We start from the raw sequence: 22627 nt of genomic DNA, 5'->3' as shown, positions 1-22627 counted from the left end.
ATAACTAGTTTGGACAAGAAGAGAATAGAAGCTTTCGAAATGTGGTGCTACAGAAGAATACTGAAGATAAGGTGGATAGATCACGTAACTAATGAGGAGGTATTGAATAGGATTGGGGAGAAGAGAAGTTTGTGGCACAACTTGACTAGAAGAAGGGATCGGTTGGTAGGACATGTTTTGAGGCATCAAGGGATCACAAATTTAGCATTGGAGGGCAGCGTGGAGGGTAAAAATCGTAGAGGGAGACCGAGAGATGAGTACACCTAGCAGATTCAGAAGGATGTAGGTTGCAGTAGGTACTGGGAGATGAAGCAGCTTGCACAGGATAGAGTAGCATGGAGAGCTGCATCAAACCAGTCTCAGGACTGGAAGACAACAACAACAACAACATATCCTATTCATTTATTGCCCACAATATATAAGCGCAACGCAATATGCAAATAATGAACACAAAAGAATGGACCTCAATTAGAAGACATCATGACAATAACCCATACAATTAATAAGTCACTTACCTCACAGAAAATCTTCATGACACAAACTACAGCAAATACAGCGAGCAAAAACTACCACCAGCTAAATAAAAAGATGCTAACTACTGTAGGCTCTAACTGCTAGTAAGCATGTGGTTAGCAATGGAAAGATTTTGTTGCGGAGCAGACAATATATTAAGCAGGTTTTACCTTAATCATGTGACACCCAGTCCCAAAAATTATGCAATCATCAATAATTCCATTTCCGAAACATTAGCAAATACATCAATCATCATTTTAGAATCCATTTCCAACCAACACTAAATCTCCATGAAGGACACATGTCCAAACAGTCTGCTCACGCTAACACTGCTAACTTCTATCACTGCCAACTATTGACTTCTAACTGCGAGTCCAACCAGCCACAGAGTCTCTTACAGTGGACGCACAGCGCTGTCAGTGATATTAATGCAGCCTATAGCGCTGCCAACATACAAACGTATAAACAGGCTACTTGCATAGCCCCCTCCCCACCCTTCTCCCCTAAAGAAAATTGGATGAAGTGTTTTGAGTAGTGTCCAGTACTACTTTGTTAAAAAAAATTATATTAACAATATCAAATAGATCAGATGCACACAATTAGTAATATACTGTTGGTCAATGAAGCAAAAATTCTCATAATAGTCCCTAGAGATAGTCCTAATCATTCATCAGAAGATATGTCTATGACAGTTTTATGCACAAAGGTTGAGCACTAAAAGAAAATGCACACATAAGTAGTGGATCACGATGCAGTCTTGAAGAAATAGTGTTGTCTTCTCCATGGAAAAACAGTACTGACTCTTGACATGAAAATTTCGGCGAAGAAGATTGGTAATGGACCAGCAGCAGAATCAGTAGAAGTCTTTAAGAATATTAGTAGAATTGGTAGGTCTCCATAGAGCAGACCCACAGTATTCCTTGCAGAGGTAATGATAGTAATGAGCCATCCAAAGTGCAGACTCACTGTAGTCCTTGTAGAGATGGCCAACAGCCATCCTTCGCGACTGCGCGGGTGCACAATCACAATTAAAGAGTCTTTAGGATAGTGTAACAAGTCCATGAACCACCACTTGTGCACTCACTAATGCTTTTCCAATATTCTTAGAACCAGCAATGCTGTTAACCAGTCCCTTGCTGAATTGTCAACACTTGTGCAAACACTAATATAGTCATATAATCTTTGTAACAGTATGATCAACAGAAATATGTGTGCAGTAAAATAAATACTTGGAGAACTGGTGTCTATACAATTACAATTTTACAGCATAAAATTACAATTACAAAGGTGAAGGAAACATCATTACAGTAAAGAACAAGATAATAGGAATAACATTTGTAGTAACACAGGCTTTACAAAAGAATAGAAGTTAGGATATACATGAGTATTACAGGAATCACAACATAAGCAACTAAATGAAGAAACAGAGAAGGTATCATATACATGAGTATTACAGGAATTATGACTTAAGCAACTAAATGAACAATGAGAATATCCTTAGAAACATTAACTTCACACATGAGCATTAAAAGAAAACATAACAGAATAAATAATGTCTGAACATCTTCTCAAAGTAAAGAATATGCTACAAAAACAATTAGATTTGTAAATGACAGTATTCCTCATCACAGTGAATGCAGCTTAGTATCATCATCATCATCATCATCATTTAAGACTGATTATGCCTTTCAGCGTTCAGTCTGGAGCATAGCCCCCCTTATAAAATTCCTCCATGATCCCCTATTCAGTGCTAACATTGGTGCCTCTTCTGACGTTAAAACTATTACTTCAAAATCATTCTTAACCGAATCCAGATACCTTCTCCTTGGTCTGCCCCGACTCCTCCTACCCTCTACTGCTGAACCCATGAGTCTCTTGGGTAACTTTGCTTCTCCCATGCATGTAACATGACCCCACCATCTAAGTCTGTTCGCCCTGACTGCTACATCTATAGAGTTCATTCCCAGTTTATCTTTGATTTCCTCATTGTGGACACCCTCCTGCCGTTGTTCCCATTTACTAGTACCTGCAATCATCCTAGCTACTTTTATATCCGTAACCAGAACCTTATTGATAAGGTAACCTGAATCCACCCAGGTTTCGCTCCCATACAACAAAATTGGTCGAAAGATTGAACGGTGCACAGATAACTTAGTCTTGGTACTGACTTCCTTCTTGCAGAAGAGAGTAGATCGTAGCTGAGCGCTCACTGCATTAGCTTTGCTACACCTCGCTTCCAGTTCTTTCACTATGTTGCCATCCTGTGAGAATATGCATCCTAAGTACTTAAAACCGCCCACCTGTTCTAACTTTGTTCCTCCTATTTGGCACTCAATCCGTTTATATTTCTTTCCCATTGACATTACTTTCGTTTTGGAGATGTTAATCTTCATACCATAGTCCTTACATTTCTGATCAAGCTCTGAAATATTACTTTGCAAACTTTCAATCGAATCTGCCATCACAACTGCTTATTTTGTGTTCACATATCTTACTCTCACCCAGCCAGTCTATTGTTTTCAACATATGATCCATAAATAATATGAACAACAGTGGAGACAGGTTGCAGCCTTGTCTTACCCCTGAAACTACTCTGAACCATGAACTCAATTTACCGTCAACTCTAACTGTTGCCTGACTATCTATGTAAAGACCTTTAATTGCTTGCAAAAGTTTGCCTCCTATTCCATAATCTCGTAGAATAGACAATAACTTCCTCCTAGGAACCCGGTCATATGCCTTTTCCAGATCTATGAAGCATAGATACAGTTCACTGTTCCACTCATAACACTTTTCCATTATTTGCCGTAAGCTAAAGATCTGGTCCTGACAACCTCTAAGAGGCCTTAATCCACACTGATTTTCATTCAATTGGTCCTCAGCTAATACTCGCACTTTTCTTTCAACAATACCTGAGAAGATTTTACCCACAACGCTGATTAAAGAAATACCTCTGTAGTTGTTACAATCGTTTCTGTTTCCATGTTTAAAGATTGGTGTGATTATTGCTTTTTTCCAGTCTGATGGAACCTGTCCCGACTCCCAGGCCATTTCAATTATCCTGTGTAGCCATTTAAGACCTGATATTCCACTGTATTTGATGAATTCTGACTTAATTTCATCCACCCTAGCTGCTTTATTGCACTGCAATCTATTGACCATTTTCTCCACTTCCTCAAATGTGATCCTATTTCCGTCATCATTCCTATCCCCTTCTACCTCGAAATCTGAAACATTACCGATCGCATTTTCACTTACGTTAAGCAACTCTTCAAAATATTCCCTCCATCTGCCCAAGGCATCCACAGCATTCAACAGCAGTTTTCCTGAACTGTCCAAAATACTTGTCATTTCCTTCTTACCTCCCTTTCGAAGACTGCTAATTACACTCCAGAATGGTTTTCCAGCAGATTGACACATAGTCTCCAACCTGTTTCCAAAGTCGTCCCAAGATTTCTTCTTGGATGCTGCAATTATCTGTTTGGCTTTGTTTCTTTCTTCAACATAACTTTCTATGTCTACCTGAGTTCTAGTATGTAGCCATTTTTGATAGGCCTTCTTTTTCCTTTTACAGGCTGCCTTGACTGTGTCATTCAACCAAGCTGTTTGCTTCATCCTACTTTTACACACTACTGCTCCAAGACATTCTTTAGCCACGTCTAGTGCTGTGTCCCTGTACCTTGTCCATTCCTTTTCCAATGACTCTAATTGACTACATTCAACTAACTGGTACCTTTCTGAGATCGCTGTTATGTACTTGTGCCTGATTTCCTTATCCTGAAGTTTCTCCACTCTTATCCTCCTACATATGCACTTTCGTCTTCACAATCCCAATTTCTCTGCAGATTAAGTAATGATCAGTGTCATCAAAGAATGCCCTGAATACATGTGTGTCCCTCACAGCCTTCCTGAATTCCTGATCTGTTATTACATAGTCAATGACAGATCTGGTTCCCCTGCCTTCCCAAGTATACCGGTGAATGTTCTTATGTTTATGCAGCTTAGTATTAGAAGACAAAAATTCTACCAAATTTATCTTATCATGTAAACACACAGAGATAGGAAGAACACAGACACACAAGGGTACATATAAACATAGCAGAAAAACTCAAAAGGAAAGGACAAGATCTGTTTCACATGTAACATGTGGTACTGCAGTACTTGTAGTGAGCAATTTTACACTTCTGTTTCATTTTTCTTCTTTCACTAATGTTCTTCATACTCATACTTCCTTAACTTTTAACCAAGACTACTTCATTTCCTACCGAAACATCATTTGCCTTTGTTACTTCAACATTTGTTCCCATAATAAATTTCTATGTAAGCATCCTATCTGTATTTATACTTTCAACCAGTCCTTATACTTCCACATTTTTCTTACTTCATAATTCGTCTAAACCTGTTGTCATTATAACCTACTTGTATCTGTTCATTTCTTCTTTCAAAATTATTATTCCTCATTATAGAATGCTCTTTGGCCAGTCATTTTTCTTATAGCTTCTCAATGCATTTCTTCCCAACTCATCATAACTCACTTTCTTAAAATAGCATACCCTGTCTTAAGGTAAACTTAAATCTACTGCGCTCATATACATAAACTACAGAATGAGGCAGTGCAGCAGCACGAAACAATTAACACAAACATAGCGACAGAAATGCAAATTGGCAAACGAAGCAGCAGCATGTCTAAATTAGCAAATCAAATGCAACATTAAAACTAATATAAGGCAAAATGCACCAAACAAGAAAAATAAATCAGTACTAAAACTAGTTTAGCACGATAATACAAAATAATATTCAGTAGGACAATGCCTAACAAATAGCAGCAGCAAATGCAATAGCTTATACCGAAAAAGGACTAAGCACAAGGAAAAAAAAAGTGAAGACAGCAATGCAGATAAGGGAAATGTTTATTCACATCTTAATGTCAATGTCACATTTTAACACTAAAGTGGTGTACCACAACAACTTATTCTACCAAAAAATTACAAAGTTCTTGAAAAGAAAAGTAATCATGCAATTCCTGTTAAGAGCCCCTTCTCATTCTTATTGTTCTTTCCTTTCCAAGTGCTCCTTTTTTAAGAATTTGGATGATAAAATTATTATTTAATGGATGTGTTGACAGAAAGTGTTCACATTAATATATGTATTTAATTTCATTTTATAAAACCAATGCTGCATTGCAGCTAGAAACTAGATATTAAATAAAAGAAGCAACTATGTGCAAACCAGAACATGAAAACATCATTCAGTAGCCATGTGGCATTTCATACGTCAGTAAAAACTCTCTCAACTGTCGTAGAGAGACACTTTTCATAATCAGGTGTGCAGACGTAAGAACATTTCTCATCACTTCATAAGCATTTCAGTAAGTAGCACAAAGTACAAACTCCAAAGTGTAATCATATGTTCCCAAGTAATAGTGTGTTGTGTTTGTGTTGCGATGTGCAAAGAAATGTCAATAGCGAGGTCAATGGCCTCTCTTTTCTACAGCTGTGCGAACGCTTGCGTGAGTACAGTAAACTTAAAAGTGGCTGAAGCGACACCACATTAAGGTCGACAGGCAACACAGCAATGAGTTTTTCTAGGCAGCTAATGCGCAGCTGGGCGCAGCAGAGCATTACGTCAAGGTCACATATACCATTTGCCAAAATATTTGTGAAGCAGTTTGAGCCGCAATGACAGTTCCATACAAATAAAAAATTTCACAGGTTGAAAAATTACAGGAGAAGTGTGTAGAAAATAAATCTCATCAATAACAGTGTCCAAAAATTTGTCGGCATTGTTTTACTCATATTCACATATATACTCTTAAAGTACAATTCTTCTTTTCCAACATTCATTCTACAAACCAGAGTTCCTAACCCCTACTCCTTATTTATTGCGTCATTACACATATACATATACGTCGATACTTTTTCACTATTTCATCATAATAAACACATAGCATAATCACATTTGTCATATAGCATCACCTTATTGGTCATAAACATATCTCAACATCATCGTACACATCGTAGTCGTAATAATACCATCATAACACATCAGTCAAACTCAAAATCGTCGTAGCTTCCTTCAAAAATCTCTAACTCTTAAAAAAAAATGCTCTCTGCTCGTTTCAATAGTGTCATCTACCTCAAACGTACTTCAAAAATCATGATGCCATACAAAATATATCACTCAAAGCTTTTACAGTACCACAGTGGTTCAGAAAATATATGTGAACGCGTCACACAACTCAGACAAAGTACAATTTCCAAAATGCGAAGTTATCCAACTGTGTAATTACCTAGACATGTTTTAGAAACGTAGTAAAAAATATTTATTTCCCTCTCTCTGTTAAATGACCAGATAGGTGTGTAACACTGTGTTAGTGAAATATGGTACCGATGTGTAAAACTTTATAAGCAAATACCATTTTAGCTAGGGCTCCTTGCACTTGCCATACACATGGTACACAAAGTAGGCGTACCCCCTAAGGGATAATGTAATTATACCTCAGATGTTACAGATTAAAACTGCGGAATGAAATATATCACCGAAAACTTTCTCTGTATCATTGTAGTTCTAAAATATCTACAAAAATGTTCCATGTACAAAAAGTAATCACTCAAATGCATGTCATGTGGTGCTATCTATAGTTTTCGCTGTAAGAAAATTTCTGTCATTGCTTAACGGTAAAGATGTCCCAAGTGTCGTAGTTATCGTCGTCCATAAGCAAAGTTCTCCACAAATAAATGAACTTACCTTGTCATATACAAAAGTAAACAGCTATGCTTATAAATGTCATAGTTATTACATTCATTGCCGTGACCCTGAATGTACTGTACTATAATGTACTGTTGTGTTACGAAGAGAGCTGTTTCATTTCAGCTGTGCCACAAAAGTTATAACCAGAACATTTTACTTTCCAGAAGAACGTAGAAAATCTGTGCAGACATAAAACAGATTCAGCGTAAGAGCAATAATGAAAGTTGCCACTCATAAGCAGCATCGCAGTACGATTGCACAACTGTCAAACAAACCAAGTACTATGTCATCTGTGACCTTTCAGAAAATATTTTAAACAAAAAAAGGCTTTTCGAGTAAACCAAAATGTTGCAGTAAAACCTCAGTAGCAGTATATGTTCCAAGAATGTGAGCATTATAGTCGTTACATAATCGTGCAACTAACAAGCCAAAATGTACACACAATAAAACTGTGTCGTCTGTTCCCCATAAAAGTGAACTCGTGAAATTACTATATAAATTGATATTCATGCCAGCTACGTCGTCAGTTTCATAGGTACTTTCATAGGTACTTTTTGTGGTTGCCTGTGGTGTAAGTCATTGTCTGTTATCTCTTTGTTGTCGGTACTGGGATTTGGAGATCTAATTTCTAAATTTCAGCTTGTCGAGAGAGACGTGCCCTATTTGAACCACGCCAGTTCTGATTATACTCAGGTCTGTTGTCATGACTATAGCGTCTTTCGTCTTCTCGGTAATTTCTATAATTTCTTTCTTGTCAGTTAAGTGGTGGAGGATTTCTCCCGGAATCGTAATTACGAGATGGACCATTGCGTCTTCAGTTATTTTGTCTCCCTTGATAATAATTATTCTGGTTCTCATATTGTCTATTTCTGCTGTTGTCTCTGTCATAGTGATTACCACGTTAATGTTATCTTTCTCTGTAACTATTATTATTCTGCCAATGGTTATCATGCGGGCGATATATGTTTTGGTCACAATTTGCGTTAGAAGAGTAGCCTTGTAGTGTCTTGTTATTTTTTCTGTCGTCACGAATTTGTGATTGATGTGACCTGTAATTGTTGTTTTCCCGTTTTCGCACCATGCAACTGTCTGTGTCAATTTCCAATTCCTGTAAAACCTCCTGAAATGCTTCAGTGTCATCTTTGAAACGTCCTGTCAAAATAATATGTCTTAAATGTTCATGCAATTTAAATGAGCATATGCAAATAAGTTCCGAAGGACTGTACAGGTTTGAAAAATACTGATTTTTGTGTAACATAACTTCAAAATATTTTACAGGGCTGGAAGATTCAGACTGTTCCAAATGTTTCATTATTATAATTCTGTGCTTTCCACGATATTGAGCCTGAGACCAATATGCAGAAAGGAACGCATAATAAAAATCTCCTTCACTGTGACAGTCGCGAATAACCGATTGCATACATACCGCTGGTTCATTTTCTAAATAGCCACACATAAATTCTAATCTGTGCTCTAATGAACAATTAGGAAGAAAACAATGAGAAAATTGATGAAGCCAAGCTTGTGGATGTATATAATTACTAGAATTCTTGAATATTTTAAATTTACGCGTTGTGATGAAGAGCTTATAGTCAAAATAATGGAGACGCCTAGTCGCAAATCTGTCATTCTTACGTCGTTGCGGCGGTTCCATCTCAGGCTCGCTGCACCTTGCCAGTTCTTTTCATATTCTCCGAAATACCCAGTGTTATTACTTTGAGACTTTTCCGTATTTCTAAATCCCTATTCCCGCGTCGGAGCGCGAGTATCCTATGAAATATGTAATTCTTGTATCACGTATGCCAACTGATCTTGTAACTTCCGCATTTCTCTTTTGTGTTGCGTATTGATTTGTTTCTGATTTCGTTTGAATTCCCTGATTTACTCGTACTTCTCCGTATCAGTAAAGGCTACCGGTCTTGCATCATTCAGATCATCATCTCCCTTAGTAGATAAATTTGTTAACTGATCCGAAAGTTCGGCTACTTTTTCCGATAATGTGCTGATTTCCTCCGTGTATTTTTATGAACCCAGTTTTAGAGTATCTACTGTGTCCTTTAAGTCTTTAAGTCTTTTACAAGATGCGCGACCGTATCGGTAGATGCAACTGTCAGTTTTAGCCTGCAAGTTGTCGTGATTTTCGTGAACAATGATCTGCATTTCTTTTATGACTGTTTCATGATTCTGTAATGCGTTTTCATGTAGCGACAAAATAGGCTGAAAATGCTCACAAATTTATGTTTTTACATCTTCAGAAATTTTTTGATATTTAGGTTCGATTTTAAGTAACTAAGCCGTTAAACCTTCACGTGTTTGTTCAAGTGTTTCTTTAATTTGTTTCTGATTTTATTCCGTTTGTTGAATTAATTGCAATAACAGTGCTTTAGTGAGTGAAACATGTTGATTAGTGCTTTTCGGCAGTGTATTTACAGTGTATTTGCACCGGCGACATACGGATTTTGAAGAGCAAAGACTGAATCTTGACTTAATTGAGGAAATGGTAATGACGCAAAACCTGAATCTACGGTATTTTAAAGATTTTGTTCTATTATTTCGCATTCCTGAGGCGAACAGTTACCGTCCGATCGGTCGACAATAGTTCCCTTTTCACTGATTGTTTCCACTTGTACACCGTTATTTGTTGCCTGGTCCATGTCTCTCTGCACAATTGTCAAATTATTGTATTGAATATGTCACTTCGTTACTAGGTGATGTTAACACGCTCGTCTTCACTGTCATTTCTCAATTTGCTTCGCAGCCTAATATTACGCTTTTAACATGCCATGATTGTAACACTATTACACACGATAACATACAAAAAACAATTTGAAAAGCAGAAACAAGGAGACACAATAAAACTGCACTGAAAATAATCACTATCTAATTAGTTGCACAAGCGACTGCGAGATACTTAGTGCAAATCCACAGCCATGCCACAACTCCTTTGCTCACTATAATGACATACAAAAATAGGAAACTACAACTACAAAGGGAATTCTCCACATACAATTACGCGCTAGCAGTACACAATAACTAATTTCTAATCATGCACTAATTATTCAAACTACCAGAAAATCCGAAGATTCAAATGAGGTATCCTTGACTAAGGGTCGCCAGGTGTAACTACTACGTTTTTACTTAAATTGCTGAGTGAAATTGAACCTACTGTCACTTTACTTGTTTCTCATCATTACAACACTGACCTACAGAATTTTCCCTGACAAATACAACTCAAACATATCTTATTCATTTATTGCCCACAATATACAAGCGCAATGCAGTCTGACTGCAAATAATGAACACAAAAGAATGGCCCTGAACTAGAAGACATCCTAACAATAACCCATACATTCCATAAGTCACTTACGTCACAGAAGATCTTCATGACACGAACTACAGCAAATACAGCGAACAGCAACTACAACCAGCTAAATAAAAAGATTCTAACTACTGTGGGCTCTAACTGCTAGTAAGCGCATGTGGTTAGCAAAGGAAAGATTTTGTTGCGGAGCAAACAATGTATTAAGAAGTTTTTACCTTAATCATATGATATCCAGCTCCAAAAATTATGTCAATATCAATAATTCCATTTCCCAAACATTAGCAAATACTTCAATCATCATTTTAGAACCCATTTCTAACCAACACTACATCTCCGTGAAGGACACACGTCCATACCGTCCGCTCGTGCCAACACTGCCAACCTCCATCACTGCTAACTAGTAACTTCTAACTGCGAGTCCAACCAGCCACAAGGTCTCTTACAGAGGGTGCACAGCGCTGTCAGTGATATTAATGCAGTCTATAGCGCTGCCAACATGCAAACGTATAAACAGACTATTACATCTTTTCCACTAAGCTCGATCGCACTCCCACACAGAAGAGTTAATGTCAGAGTCTTGGTGACCGACTACCCATGTCAACATGTGTACACTTAGTGGCTGGCTCGTATTGATACTTCCGTGTGCTTGAGCAATGCTGTTCTGTTCGAACTTAGAAATTTTCACTTCCCTCCACTCTTGCCTTTCTGATGTGTAAAAGAAGACAAAATTTTGTGTCCAAAATACACTCCTGGAAATTGAAATAAGAACACCGTGAATTCATTGTCCCAGGAAGGGGAAACTTTATTGACACATTCCTGGGGTCAGATACATCACATGATCACACTGACAGAACCACAGGCACATAGACACAGGCAACAGAGCATGCACAATGTCGGCACTAGTACAGTGTATATCCTCCTTTCGCAGCAATGCAGGCTGCTATTCTTCCATGGAAACGATCGTAGAGATGCTGGATGTAGTCTTGTGGAACGGCTTGCCATGCCATTTCCACCTGGCGCCTCAGTTGGACCAGCGTTCGTGCTGGACGTGCAGACCGCGTGAGACGACGCTTCATCCAGTCCCAAACATGCTCAAAGGGGGACAGATCCGGAGATATTGCTGGCCAGGGTAGTTGACTTACACCTTCTAGAGCACGTTGGGTGGCACGGGATACATGCGGACGTGCATTGTCCTGTTGGAACAGCAAGTTCCCTTGCCGGTCTAGGAATGGTAGAACGATGGGTTCGATGACGGTTTGGATGTACCTTGCACTATTCAGTGTCCCCTTGACGATCACCAGAGGTGTACGGCCAGTGTAGGAGATCGCTCCCCACACCATGATGCCGGGTGTTGGCCCTGTGTGCCTCGGTTGTATGCAGTCCTGATTGTGGCGCTCACCTGCAACGGCGCCAGACACGCATACGACCATCAATGGCACCAAGGCAGAAGCGACTCTCATCGCTGAAGACGACACGTCTCCATTCGTCCCTCCATTCACGCCTGTCGCGACACCACTCGAGGCGGGCTGCACGATGTTGGGGCGTGAGTGGAAGACGGCCTAACGGTGTGCGGGACCGTAGCCCAGCTTCATAGAGATGGTTGCGAATGGTCCTCGCCGATACCCCAGGAGCAACAGTGTCCCTAATTTGCTGGGAAGTGGCGGTGCGGTCCCCTACGGCACTGCGTAGGATCCTACGGTCTTGGCGTGCATCCGTGCGTCGCTGCGGTCCGGTCCCAGGTCGACGGGCACGTGCACCTTCCGCCGACCACTGGCGACAACATCGATGTACTGTGGAGACCTCACGCCCCACGTGTTGAGCAATTCGGCGGTACGTCCACCCGGCCTCCCGCATGCCCACTATACGCCCTCGCTCAAAGTCCGTCAACTGCATATACGGTTCACGTCCACGCTGTCGCGGCATGCTACCAGTGTTAAAGACTGCGATGGAGCTCCGTATGCCACGGCAAACTGGCTGACACTGACGGCGGCGGTGCACAAATGCTGCGCAGCTAGCGCCATTCGACGGCCAACACCGCGGTTCCTGGTGTGTCCGCTGTGCCGTGCGTGTGATCATTGCTTGTACAGCCCTCTCGCAGTGTCTGGAGCAAGTATGGTGGGTCTGACCCACCGGTGTCAATGTGTTCTTTTTTCCATTTCCAGGAGTGTATATTGTTCTGTCTGCTAAGGATTTCACTGTATCAACGATACTGACATCGTGCGGGTCACAGCCTCAAGTGAAACGAATAGGTTTGTTAAGGAGTTCATCCGCCACAATAGAATCGTGCCTTATCATGTCTGTATGATGTTACATACTACCACAACACTCGCACAGGACCGATGTAAAGGCATTATGCTTCACACTGCCTGTGATTATAAATTTATACAAATAATATTTAATAATTATTTGAAGATCGTAATAATTTTCCAAAAACACCTAATTAAAATAGTAAGGCTTATTTCGGACTTGGCAGTTCTGAAACTAATCTAGCCTACTGTTGGTAGGAAGTCTCGTTTTTTCAAAAATTCTCTACGAAACCATGACGTTTGCAAATTATTTTTAAAATACAAATTTTCCTTCTGATTTCGTTGCTGTCCAGAGACTGGTTTGATGCAGCTCGCCATGCTACTCTATCCTGTGCAAGCTTCTTCATCTCCCAGCACCTACTGCAACCTACATCCTGATTTTGTAATATTTTAAATTATTGAAACTATTCGATTTAAGTATTCAATTTATTATTTTTCTTTAAATTTTAAATTATTTATTTATTTATATGCTCTGAAGGGAGTCTCTAGAATTTTAATCATTTCTTTTCAAAGTTATTCCACACATTCAACTCAATAATGCGGCAGTGTATAGTTTTAGATTAATTTCTACCTTGCAGTTGGCACTTCACTCTTGTCCTATACATCCAATTATTTTTCTAACATTTTTACAGCACCATATTTGTGTGGTGTCCATAATATTACATCTTCACTTCAAATACTGTCCAGCCTTCGGTTACATGTCGATTTATTTGCAAAAGTCGCTTTGTCTAAAACTAATAGAAGCTATTATTTTTACTTTACATAATTAAGTATAGTTTTAAATTATTTTACTGATTATCCTCAAAGAAAGGAAACGATCTGACAGTTTTCTCTAAGTAATGCACACAAGTGATACAAACTGAAACTACTTGAAAAATATGTTACTTCTTAAAGAGAGAAAATAAATATGTTATATGAGCAAGTTAGGTTGTTAGTGAAAGCATTTTCCACATTTATTTAACTAATTTAAAATATTTACTATGTACTGTTTTCTCAAAATCTTTCGAAAAGTATGAATTCTAGAACAAATCACTTACATTTACAACATAACATATTGACTATTTTTACCCGTTTCCTCTCTGAAGCTGATAAACCGTAACATTTATTGTAGGTAGGCTGCAGTGCTACTCAAAATCATCACAAAACTTTTATCTAATACAGAAAGGGATTACATCCACAACCACAAAATTATATACATAAACTTCACGAATCACTCTCTCCCACTCTTACTTTCTCTTACTCTCTCACATGGTTAGCCATGTCAACATTAATAGATCCATTTCATTTCCCAACTAAAATGTATGAAGTAACTATGTGTTTGTAAAAATCAACTCATAACAGTCTACATTATCCTTCTCAATTAACTCCACTGTTAGCTTACACATACTAATTACTTCATTTTATACGTCACATCCTGTTATCTTTATATCTCCACTTCGAAATCCATTGCCAAATTTCAACACAACACACCCTTTTGCAGCTAGTCACCAATTCGCTTATTTATTCCCACATACTAACTACTCTGTTTCTTCACGTGTCACACACAGTAATTTTTACATCGCCAGTTCAATATCAGGTTCCTATGTTTCATCACAACACATCTCTTAGTAATGAGATACCATATTTCACATTTAGTTTTCTTATAAAATATAGGCATACTTTTCATCACAACACATCTCTTAATAATAAACAACCGTATTTTACAGTTAGTTTTCTTATAAAATACAGACATCATTTATACTCTTCAAAATTCCTTAATACCTTACTTTCAACCAACTACCCCTTGTAGCCGTTTACTAGCTTTTAATGTGACAACTTCAGCACAACAACAAACCCTTATACTCCAGCTATATATACATAGTCAATGATACTGAAAATTATAGAAATACTGCAGAATGACGGGGAAAAGGAAATTAAAAAAATGAAAGGAAAATGAAGTAATATTTCGAGTTCCCCGTGATTGTCAGTCACCTACCATTCCAAATAGTGCAATGCTCTCTGAGGTCTGTAACCACAGCAACTGTTGTTGGTGTACATAACTTTTATTGGTCAGTAATATTGAGTAACGGTAACAGGTTTCCAGATTTCTGAAACTTCAATCTGTCTGCATTTGTATGCAGTTTTTCTGCTATTCTGAATGGACACATATACTCACCAGTAAATTTTTTGGTTTCCGGTATTACCTTTTTAGGTTTTTCTCTGGTTTTCACTAAAACTAGGTCTCAAATCTGAAAGCTTGTCTGAAGTGCCTTAGCATCTTCCCATCTCTTTCTTTCTAGTGCCTTTTTCCTGTTATTTTCACGAGCTACTTTTTCTTTTTGAACCTAAAACAGATGTGCAATAGTTGGAAATTCTATCAGATAAAGGAACAGCTTTTAGGCCTTATTCCACACATCAATTCACATGAAGCAAAGCCGATTGCCTCATGCCTGAGGTTGCCTCATACCTGAGGTGCCTTATTACTTCCTCAAAAGTTTCTATGGCACTGTATTCGACGTAATCTTTTAAGTTCTTTCATAATTCGCACACAAATGCTACATTGAGGAAAATATGTTGAAATTTTAATATTTTCAATAGTTCTGCTCTCAAGACATTCTTTGAAATTTTTCAAGACAAACTGCAGGCCACTGTCCGCTAATATGACATTTGATACACCTATTGTAACGAATTATCCTTCTGCTGTTTGTTCACACAGTAGTTTCACATTTGATTCTTTAATAGCTCGCTATTTAACGAATTTTGTAAATCACATCTACCAGCACAAAAACATACTTCCATCTGCCCCCCCCCCCCCCCGCCCTCTAGGTATTGATAACGGCCAAAAAAGCTCGAAAGCGACTAAGTCAGTTGTGTTTTGTGTCTCCACGCCGCATATTTGACCTTGTATTATCGTATAATTTACCCTAACCTTCTGACAAATATCGCACATTACCTTTTTTAGTACACATTGCCAAATGTTGTTAAATATGCTTGTTGCTGTACCATAAGTTTCTTTACCGTATTTTCCCTAGTTTTTTTGTGTATATCGTCAGTAAGTAAATCCACATGTTGCTCAGGGACGCAAATTTTCCTTTGGCTTTTAGTTTCCTTTTTCTTTCTGAACAAAGTACTGTATGTATCTGTTAATATCCAGCTACATTGGGACACATAGTATCGTTAAGTAACTTAACTAATTTGTCATTTTGATTCTGGTCCCACCGTAATTCTTCGTAAATCCTTTTCAGTTTACAGTCCTCATCTATCTGTATCATTACAGCAAAAATGTGTACACCTTTCTTATGCAACAATGGATCTTTATTTCCGCCACCCTCCTCTATATACCTCGATAAGGCATCTGCGACTGCATCTTCAGGTCCTTTGATGTATGTTGCGTCAATATCATAATGTAGCAAATATAAAGTGAACCTTTGTAATCTTGGGTGGTGATGTTTGGATGCCTGTAAGAAAGTCAGTGCCCTGTGATCACCATAGGCCATCGCTTTGTGTCCCAACAAATATTTCTGAAATGTTTGTAAGCCGAAAATTACACTTAAGGCCTCTTGCTCGTTGATACAGTAATTCCTCTCAGATTGCTGCAGAGATCTACTTGCAGAGGCAAAGGTCATGTGGATTTCTTCATCCGGTTCTTTATCCATTTGAAACATTCTACAACAATGCCGTACCCACGTGCATCTCCTATTAAATAAAATGGCTTAGCAAAGTCCAGATGACGCAGTAATTTACAAACATGAAAAAAAGTTTTGCATCACCCCCGTTCCAAGAACTCCTGAAGATTGACGCTGATTGGATATTGTATCGCAGACAGTCCCTTTGACCGTTCAGAGATGTCACTAAACCCGCCCAAAGATGTAAACAACCATGCATGAGCAGTGCCTATTAGATGGAGTGAGTCCGACAACCGAACAGTTCCAGTCATTCCACTAGGAAAGAGGTACACGGCTCGTGTCGTCTGTAGTTCAACCATACCTAGACGGCCAATACCTCGGTTCGATCGCGACCGCATTGTTACTTTGTGCCAGGAAGGGCTCTCAACAAGGAATATGTCCTGGTGTGTCGGAGTGAACCAAAGCGATGTTGTTCGGACATGGAGAAGATACAGAGATACAAGAACTGTCGATGACATGCCCTCGCTCAGGCTGCACAAGGGCTACTACTACTACTACTACAGTGGATGATCGCTACCTATGGATTATAGCTCGGAGGAACCCTGACAGCAACGCCACCATGTTGAATAATGCATTTTGTGCAGCCACAGGACGACCTGTTACAACTCAAACTGCGCGCAAAAGGCTGCATGATGCGCAACTTTACTCCCGACGCCCATAGCTATTTTTGCAACCGAGACCCCATGCCTGTAAAGATGGGCACAAGAACATGACGAATGGACCGCTCAGGATTGGTATCACCTTCTCTTCATCAGTGAGTGTCGTATACGCCTTCAGTCAGACAATCGTCGGAGACGTGTCTGGAGGCAAGACAGTCAGGCTGAACGCCTTAAACTCACTGTCCAGGGAGTGCAGCAAGGTGGAGGATCCCAGATGTTTTGGGGTGGGATTATGTGGATCAACAGTGCCTTGATGAACTTGTGAATAGTATTCCACGGCGAATACAGGCATGCATCAATGTAAGAGGACGTGCTACTGGGTATTAGAGGTACAGGTGTGTACATCAGTCTGGACCACTACCTCTGAAGGTCTCACTGTATGGTGGTACAACATGCAGTGTTTGGTTTTCATGAGCAATAAAAAGGGCGGGAATGATTTTTATGGTGGTCTCTGAATAATTTTCTGTACAGGTTGCGGAACTCTCTGAACCGAGGTATGCAAAACTTTTTTTATGTGTGTAGATGGGATTAACTGAGGAGAGCAAAAAATCCACTTAAAATGTGTTTTGTCACGCGTTCTGTTGGTCAAAACTGGAGTGTCACATAGACCCTCTAGGAACTCTAGTGCCAGACGATATGAGAAAGGCGTTGCACATCAAGCTCACCGCAGATATTACTACCTCCCCACATATATCTCACGAATTTATTATTATAGAAAGTGTACCGAAATGTGAGCTCACTCAGAGTTATTCTGTCTGCGCACTTTTCACGAATGGAACAGTGTTGGGAGTACATGTAGAGCTACCCCATTCCACATACCGTAATCAGTGTTGCAGAGTAAACGTGTAGTGTATCTACACGAGTAGTGTCTACAGACTCCACTCATATAGATATATATATGCCGTGAATGCTAATATCCTTCTGCTCACAAGGTGAGGTTGAAAACCCCCCGCCCGCCCAATTTCCCTTAGTGTGCATGCGCGATGTAGCACGAGTCTTAATTCCCATCTTGCGTATCCTAGCCCGTCGAGATCACAGTACTAGGGATCGCCTTCTCCCTGGTACGTAGTAGCCGGTAACATTCTACCCGACCTTGGGGTTAACGCACTTCCATCAACCGTATGGCAGAGGGATATGATCGTTCACTGTAGAGCACTCTTTGCTCGTCCACGTGATGGACATCGCGTAATGCCACGAGGAAATATAGGAAAAAGGGCTAGGAGACGTTGTGTGCCAAATAAAAATTTGGATTGAAGGGGAAGGCATGCTTCGGCAGTGCATGCAGTTGTGTCTAACCACTGTGCCAGGATAGCGTAAATGTTTAACGAATCTGGTTAGCAAGCAGGAGGCCCGGGTTCAAATCCCGGCATTCGTACAAATTTTCATCACTTGTAAATGTGTATCATTCCCAAGTAACCCACTGAATCTGAAAAAAAACTGCAGCGTCTAAAATTTGAAGATGGTAAAAAATATTCCATTGTATCATGGAATTGGTTTTAATATATTTTGATTTACATGGTAAGATATCAGTTATTAAATTCTAACAACAAAATTTTGGAAAAGCAGACTTTATATTTATATCAAAAGATTTAATATGGGACTGTGAAGCGAGGATATAGTGTCCTGAAACGAACTCAGCCTAAAGGTTAATGGAGCAGTTTGTTTGCTAAGTCTCTGAAATGACGGTGTAAGATCATAGTTTTCGCGCTTCCTCCCATCCCTTGCGTCTTCAAATTTCAAGTTAATGCGACTGTCAGAATTAGCCTACTTTTCTGATGTGCCATCCATTAGAGAGAACTCGCTGAGAAACCACCAGTTATGGTTTTTTTACCGTTATAACAGAATAAGAGTAACTTTCTGTAAGTACGTGTGTGCACGAAAACTGCCTACGTAGAACATACATAAATTTATGTTTTTGTACCACTAATGTGCCATTACAAGTCAATGGTTTTTTAATTTCTTATCCAAGACAAATAATTTTAAATTGCACGATGCGCTCGTAATTCAGTAACGTAGTTAGGATTAAAGGAATGTGATATGTAGGTAATGCGAGAGCTGCATCAAATCAGTCTCTGGACTGAAGACCACAACAAATAAGAACATGTAGGTAATAACTCCTGATGAATGTAGTGAATATAAAACTGATTTAGTGCATCCGGTGATGGCCGAACTCCGATGTGTAGGGCGCATAAAGACATAGGAAATGAGTTAGTAGCACAGATGCTGTCCCATTACAAAGTTGAAAAAATTACAGAACAATCAACTTATTGTTAGTGTGAAGAAACGAGGCTTCGTGATTGTGCTTGTCAACAAGTTAGCGTAGTGAAATAAGAAATTTGCTGTGTGTTGCAGTGGACCGCGCGCGACAGTCGTTCCGGCAGTCGCTGCGGATGGGGTCGCTACGTGGCCGCGGCCTTCGCCTCGCCGGCTACCTGACGCCGCCCAGCGACGTCACTGCCGAAGACGCTGACGGCGACGAAGATCACGACCACGAGGCCACCAGGTAACATGCGCACAAGCCTGGCAAACACTTCAAGCGCTGACGTCCGAATAAAAATTATAGTGGCAAATACATTTCTCAGGCTTGTCCCCGAAAGTACCACAATATTTCATCGAAACAGCTGTTCGACATCTCTAGGTAATGGTTGTTGCTGTGTTCACCGCTGCAAGACGCGAGTGGTTATACTCGTTGCTGTCAAACATAGTAACTGGAAACGCTGAACTTCCAGGTGAGGGCGGAGGGTAAGCGTGTCGGGCTGTTCCTCCAGTCGTAACTACAACTATGAAACATTGGGCATAATGAATGCAGTGAGCAATAATTAGTAACCGATGGCGTCATCAATTCCTGCTAGGCTGGTAGCTCAGTAGCGCTCAACGTGTGCACCAGTTCATTCCATTTCGTTGTTTCGTTGAACCTTGTGGCTCAGAGTGCCAGTTTTTACATTGCTGGCAAGGGCAGTTTTTTCATAGAAGTATCGCGCCAATTTCTTGAAGCGCTCATGACGAAGCGGCTTCCCACCCATTTCATGAATCGTTTTAGTACGAGACCAAGGAGGTACTTCCAGTGCACGTTTCAAGGCGCGGGTTTGGACTGTCTGCAGCATCTGTATGTTGTTCTTCTGTGGCGCCCCATACAACAGTAGCACATCCCAGTATTGGAAACACCATAGTTTTACGTAGGGTGAGCCCTAGGAGACAAGGAAGACAATGCATGGGGCTCAAGAGGGGTAAAGTTCCCTCTTCCTTTCAACGTGTTGGCGCCACGTCAGACATCTGTCAACGTGTCGCCAGGCTACTTGTCTATATATCATTCGACGGATTCACACCCCACCATTATATTTTGTAAGTCTTTGGTCACCACCTGCTGAGTGACGTTGATAGTCTGTGTTTTCGAGGCGTTGTCGACATTCCTTTGTTCAGTCGGCAATGTTGTCGGTTGCCTGCAGCAGTAGTCGGAGTTCATGTTGCACTTCAATACAGCAGTGCCGATATCACATAAGGAGGTAAAGTAAGTTCAGGCGTCTTGATATTTTGACATCAACGGACTCTAACTTTAACTGAGATATCGTTTTCTGCTTGTTACTATTGGTAGTCGCCCAGCAACTAGGTACACATGTTTTTGGGTGTAAGATGAATGGCTAAGACGTCAGCCATAGCGTTCGCTTTCGCATCAGGTTCACAGATGTTGCCGTTGACCACTAGAAGCGGTGGGATTTTGCGTAACCTTCTAGTGAACAGTCGTGTCGCATTCCATGCTGCCCATCTTCAAACGACACATTCGCAAGACCGTGATTGAATTCTGTGTTCTTGTACGGTAGCTTTAATGTCCTTCCTCATCCTACTGAGCAATCACTGAGTGTCCGGATTGCGGTGAGTTGCCATGCTCTGAAAACATTATTTTCCTTGATGGCGTCCAGCAGGTGTGGTGGTGGGGGGGAGGGGAAGGGGGGGCAGCAGACGTAGCGGACGCCTACTGTTTTCTTCGTCTGCTGGCGCTGGAGTAGCATCTTGAGTTGCTTGGAGCGGATCTTGGATTATGTATTGAAGGACTGCTTCTGTTCCGGCTTCTTGAGGACCAGAAATGTGCTGTAGGACTTCGTCCATTCTTCGTTGACAAATTTTCTGCATTACGCTGTAGGTATCTAGTCCTGTTGTCTTGTTGGCATGGCGCCCACCTTTATTTCGAATGTTACTGGTACATTGTCCGAAGACAATACGATTCTCAGACTTGCCGTAATGTCACATGGTAGCGACTATGAAATGTCTATCTCTAAGAGATCTGGCCTTCTTCAGTTGGTGGGACAGCCTGTGAGATCACCAGGGCTGACGGTGACGCGTCGTTTGCTTCCATGAAGCGCAGAAGCCGGTGGCCGCTTATGTTGGTCACCCTAGAATCATAAATGGTGTTCCTCGCATTAAAATTTCCACTGATAAAAGTTCTGCCGGGCAGTTTTTGAAGGATCGCTATATCGGCAGGATCGAAGAGTTCTCTTGGGGTTGTAGGCGGCTGCGATGGTAGTTCCCCCTCGCGCTTTGTCGATTGCTTCTCAGGTTGCTTCTGTTGTCTACCGGGCTGGTAGTTATATGAAATGGTGACGTAGTTAGAGGAGATAGTGACGAAGCGATTTCTGTATGTAGATGGCCGTTCCGACACCTGCAGTCGGACTATCATTTCTGCAACAGCAATAATTTTCTTCTGCAACGTTGACATCGGCCTTTAAATGAATCTACGTGACGCGACATTAGTCACCCTTCCTTTTGTAGGAAATTCTTAGACTTCGCCTGCTTAGTTGAATATGCAGTTTGAATTCCATTAGACGATAGTTAACCCACGATATCTGTTGTCCATCGGTGGCGTTAACAAATCTGACGGAGGTTGTGGCTTCTACCACAGCACTAAGAACGGCGATTGCAATGTAACATCGAATGTGACGTACCAGGTCCACTGAAAGCTTCAACATTTCGGTTAGACTGGTTAAGACTTGCTGCTGTTCGGAATTAGGAAGCTTCGGAGGTGTTGTGACTGGGATGAAGATCACAGTGCTTACGTTGTCTGTCATCCTTCAGCTCAGTAGTTTGTCGGAATTTTGTATCACTAGAGACAGACGTTGCATGGCTGACTCCTGTTTTTCGCAGAGCTCATTTCATGTGCTGATTTCGCTGCCTGGCGAGTGCTCGCCTGTCGCCTGTATGCCTCACAGCCGTTCACAGTTAGCAACATGATCTCCGCAACAATTGGCACATTTTGGTTTTTCGTTTAAAAAGTCTTCGGTGCATTCACTGCTATTGTGATTGCCAGCACACTTCACACATTTTGCGTCCCTCCTGCACTGTAGTGAAAACGGCAATGTTCCTGAGATTTATAAAAGTACACTGGTACTCATTTAGCTTAAAGTTCATCAGTGGTTACAT

General features: G+C 40.5%; 1 protein-coding gene across 1 annotated transcript in view; it reads left to right on the top strand.

The window, feature by feature from the left end:
• LOC126297448 (potassium voltage-gated channel subfamily H member 6) overlaps nucleotides 1-22627 on the top strand; it is a 2320485-nt gene that overhangs the window by 665892 nt on the left and 1631966 nt on the right. Inside the window, exon 4 of the mRNA XM_049988300.1 lies at nucleotides 19568-19718. Coding sequence (XP_049844257.1) covers nucleotides 19568-19718 — 151 coding nt within the window. The remainder of the gene's footprint in view (nucleotides 1-19567; nucleotides 19719-22627) is intronic.

This window comes from Schistocerca gregaria, chromosome X (assembly GCF_023897955.1).
Source record: "Schistocerca gregaria isolate iqSchGreg1 chromosome X, iqSchGreg1.2, whole genome shotgun sequence".
Classification (NCBI taxonomy): domain Eukaryota; kingdom Metazoa; phylum Arthropoda; class Insecta; order Orthoptera; family Acrididae; genus Schistocerca; species Schistocerca gregaria.
Note: the sequence above shows the minus strand (reverse complement) of the source record. Positions and strands in the feature narration are given on the sequence as shown.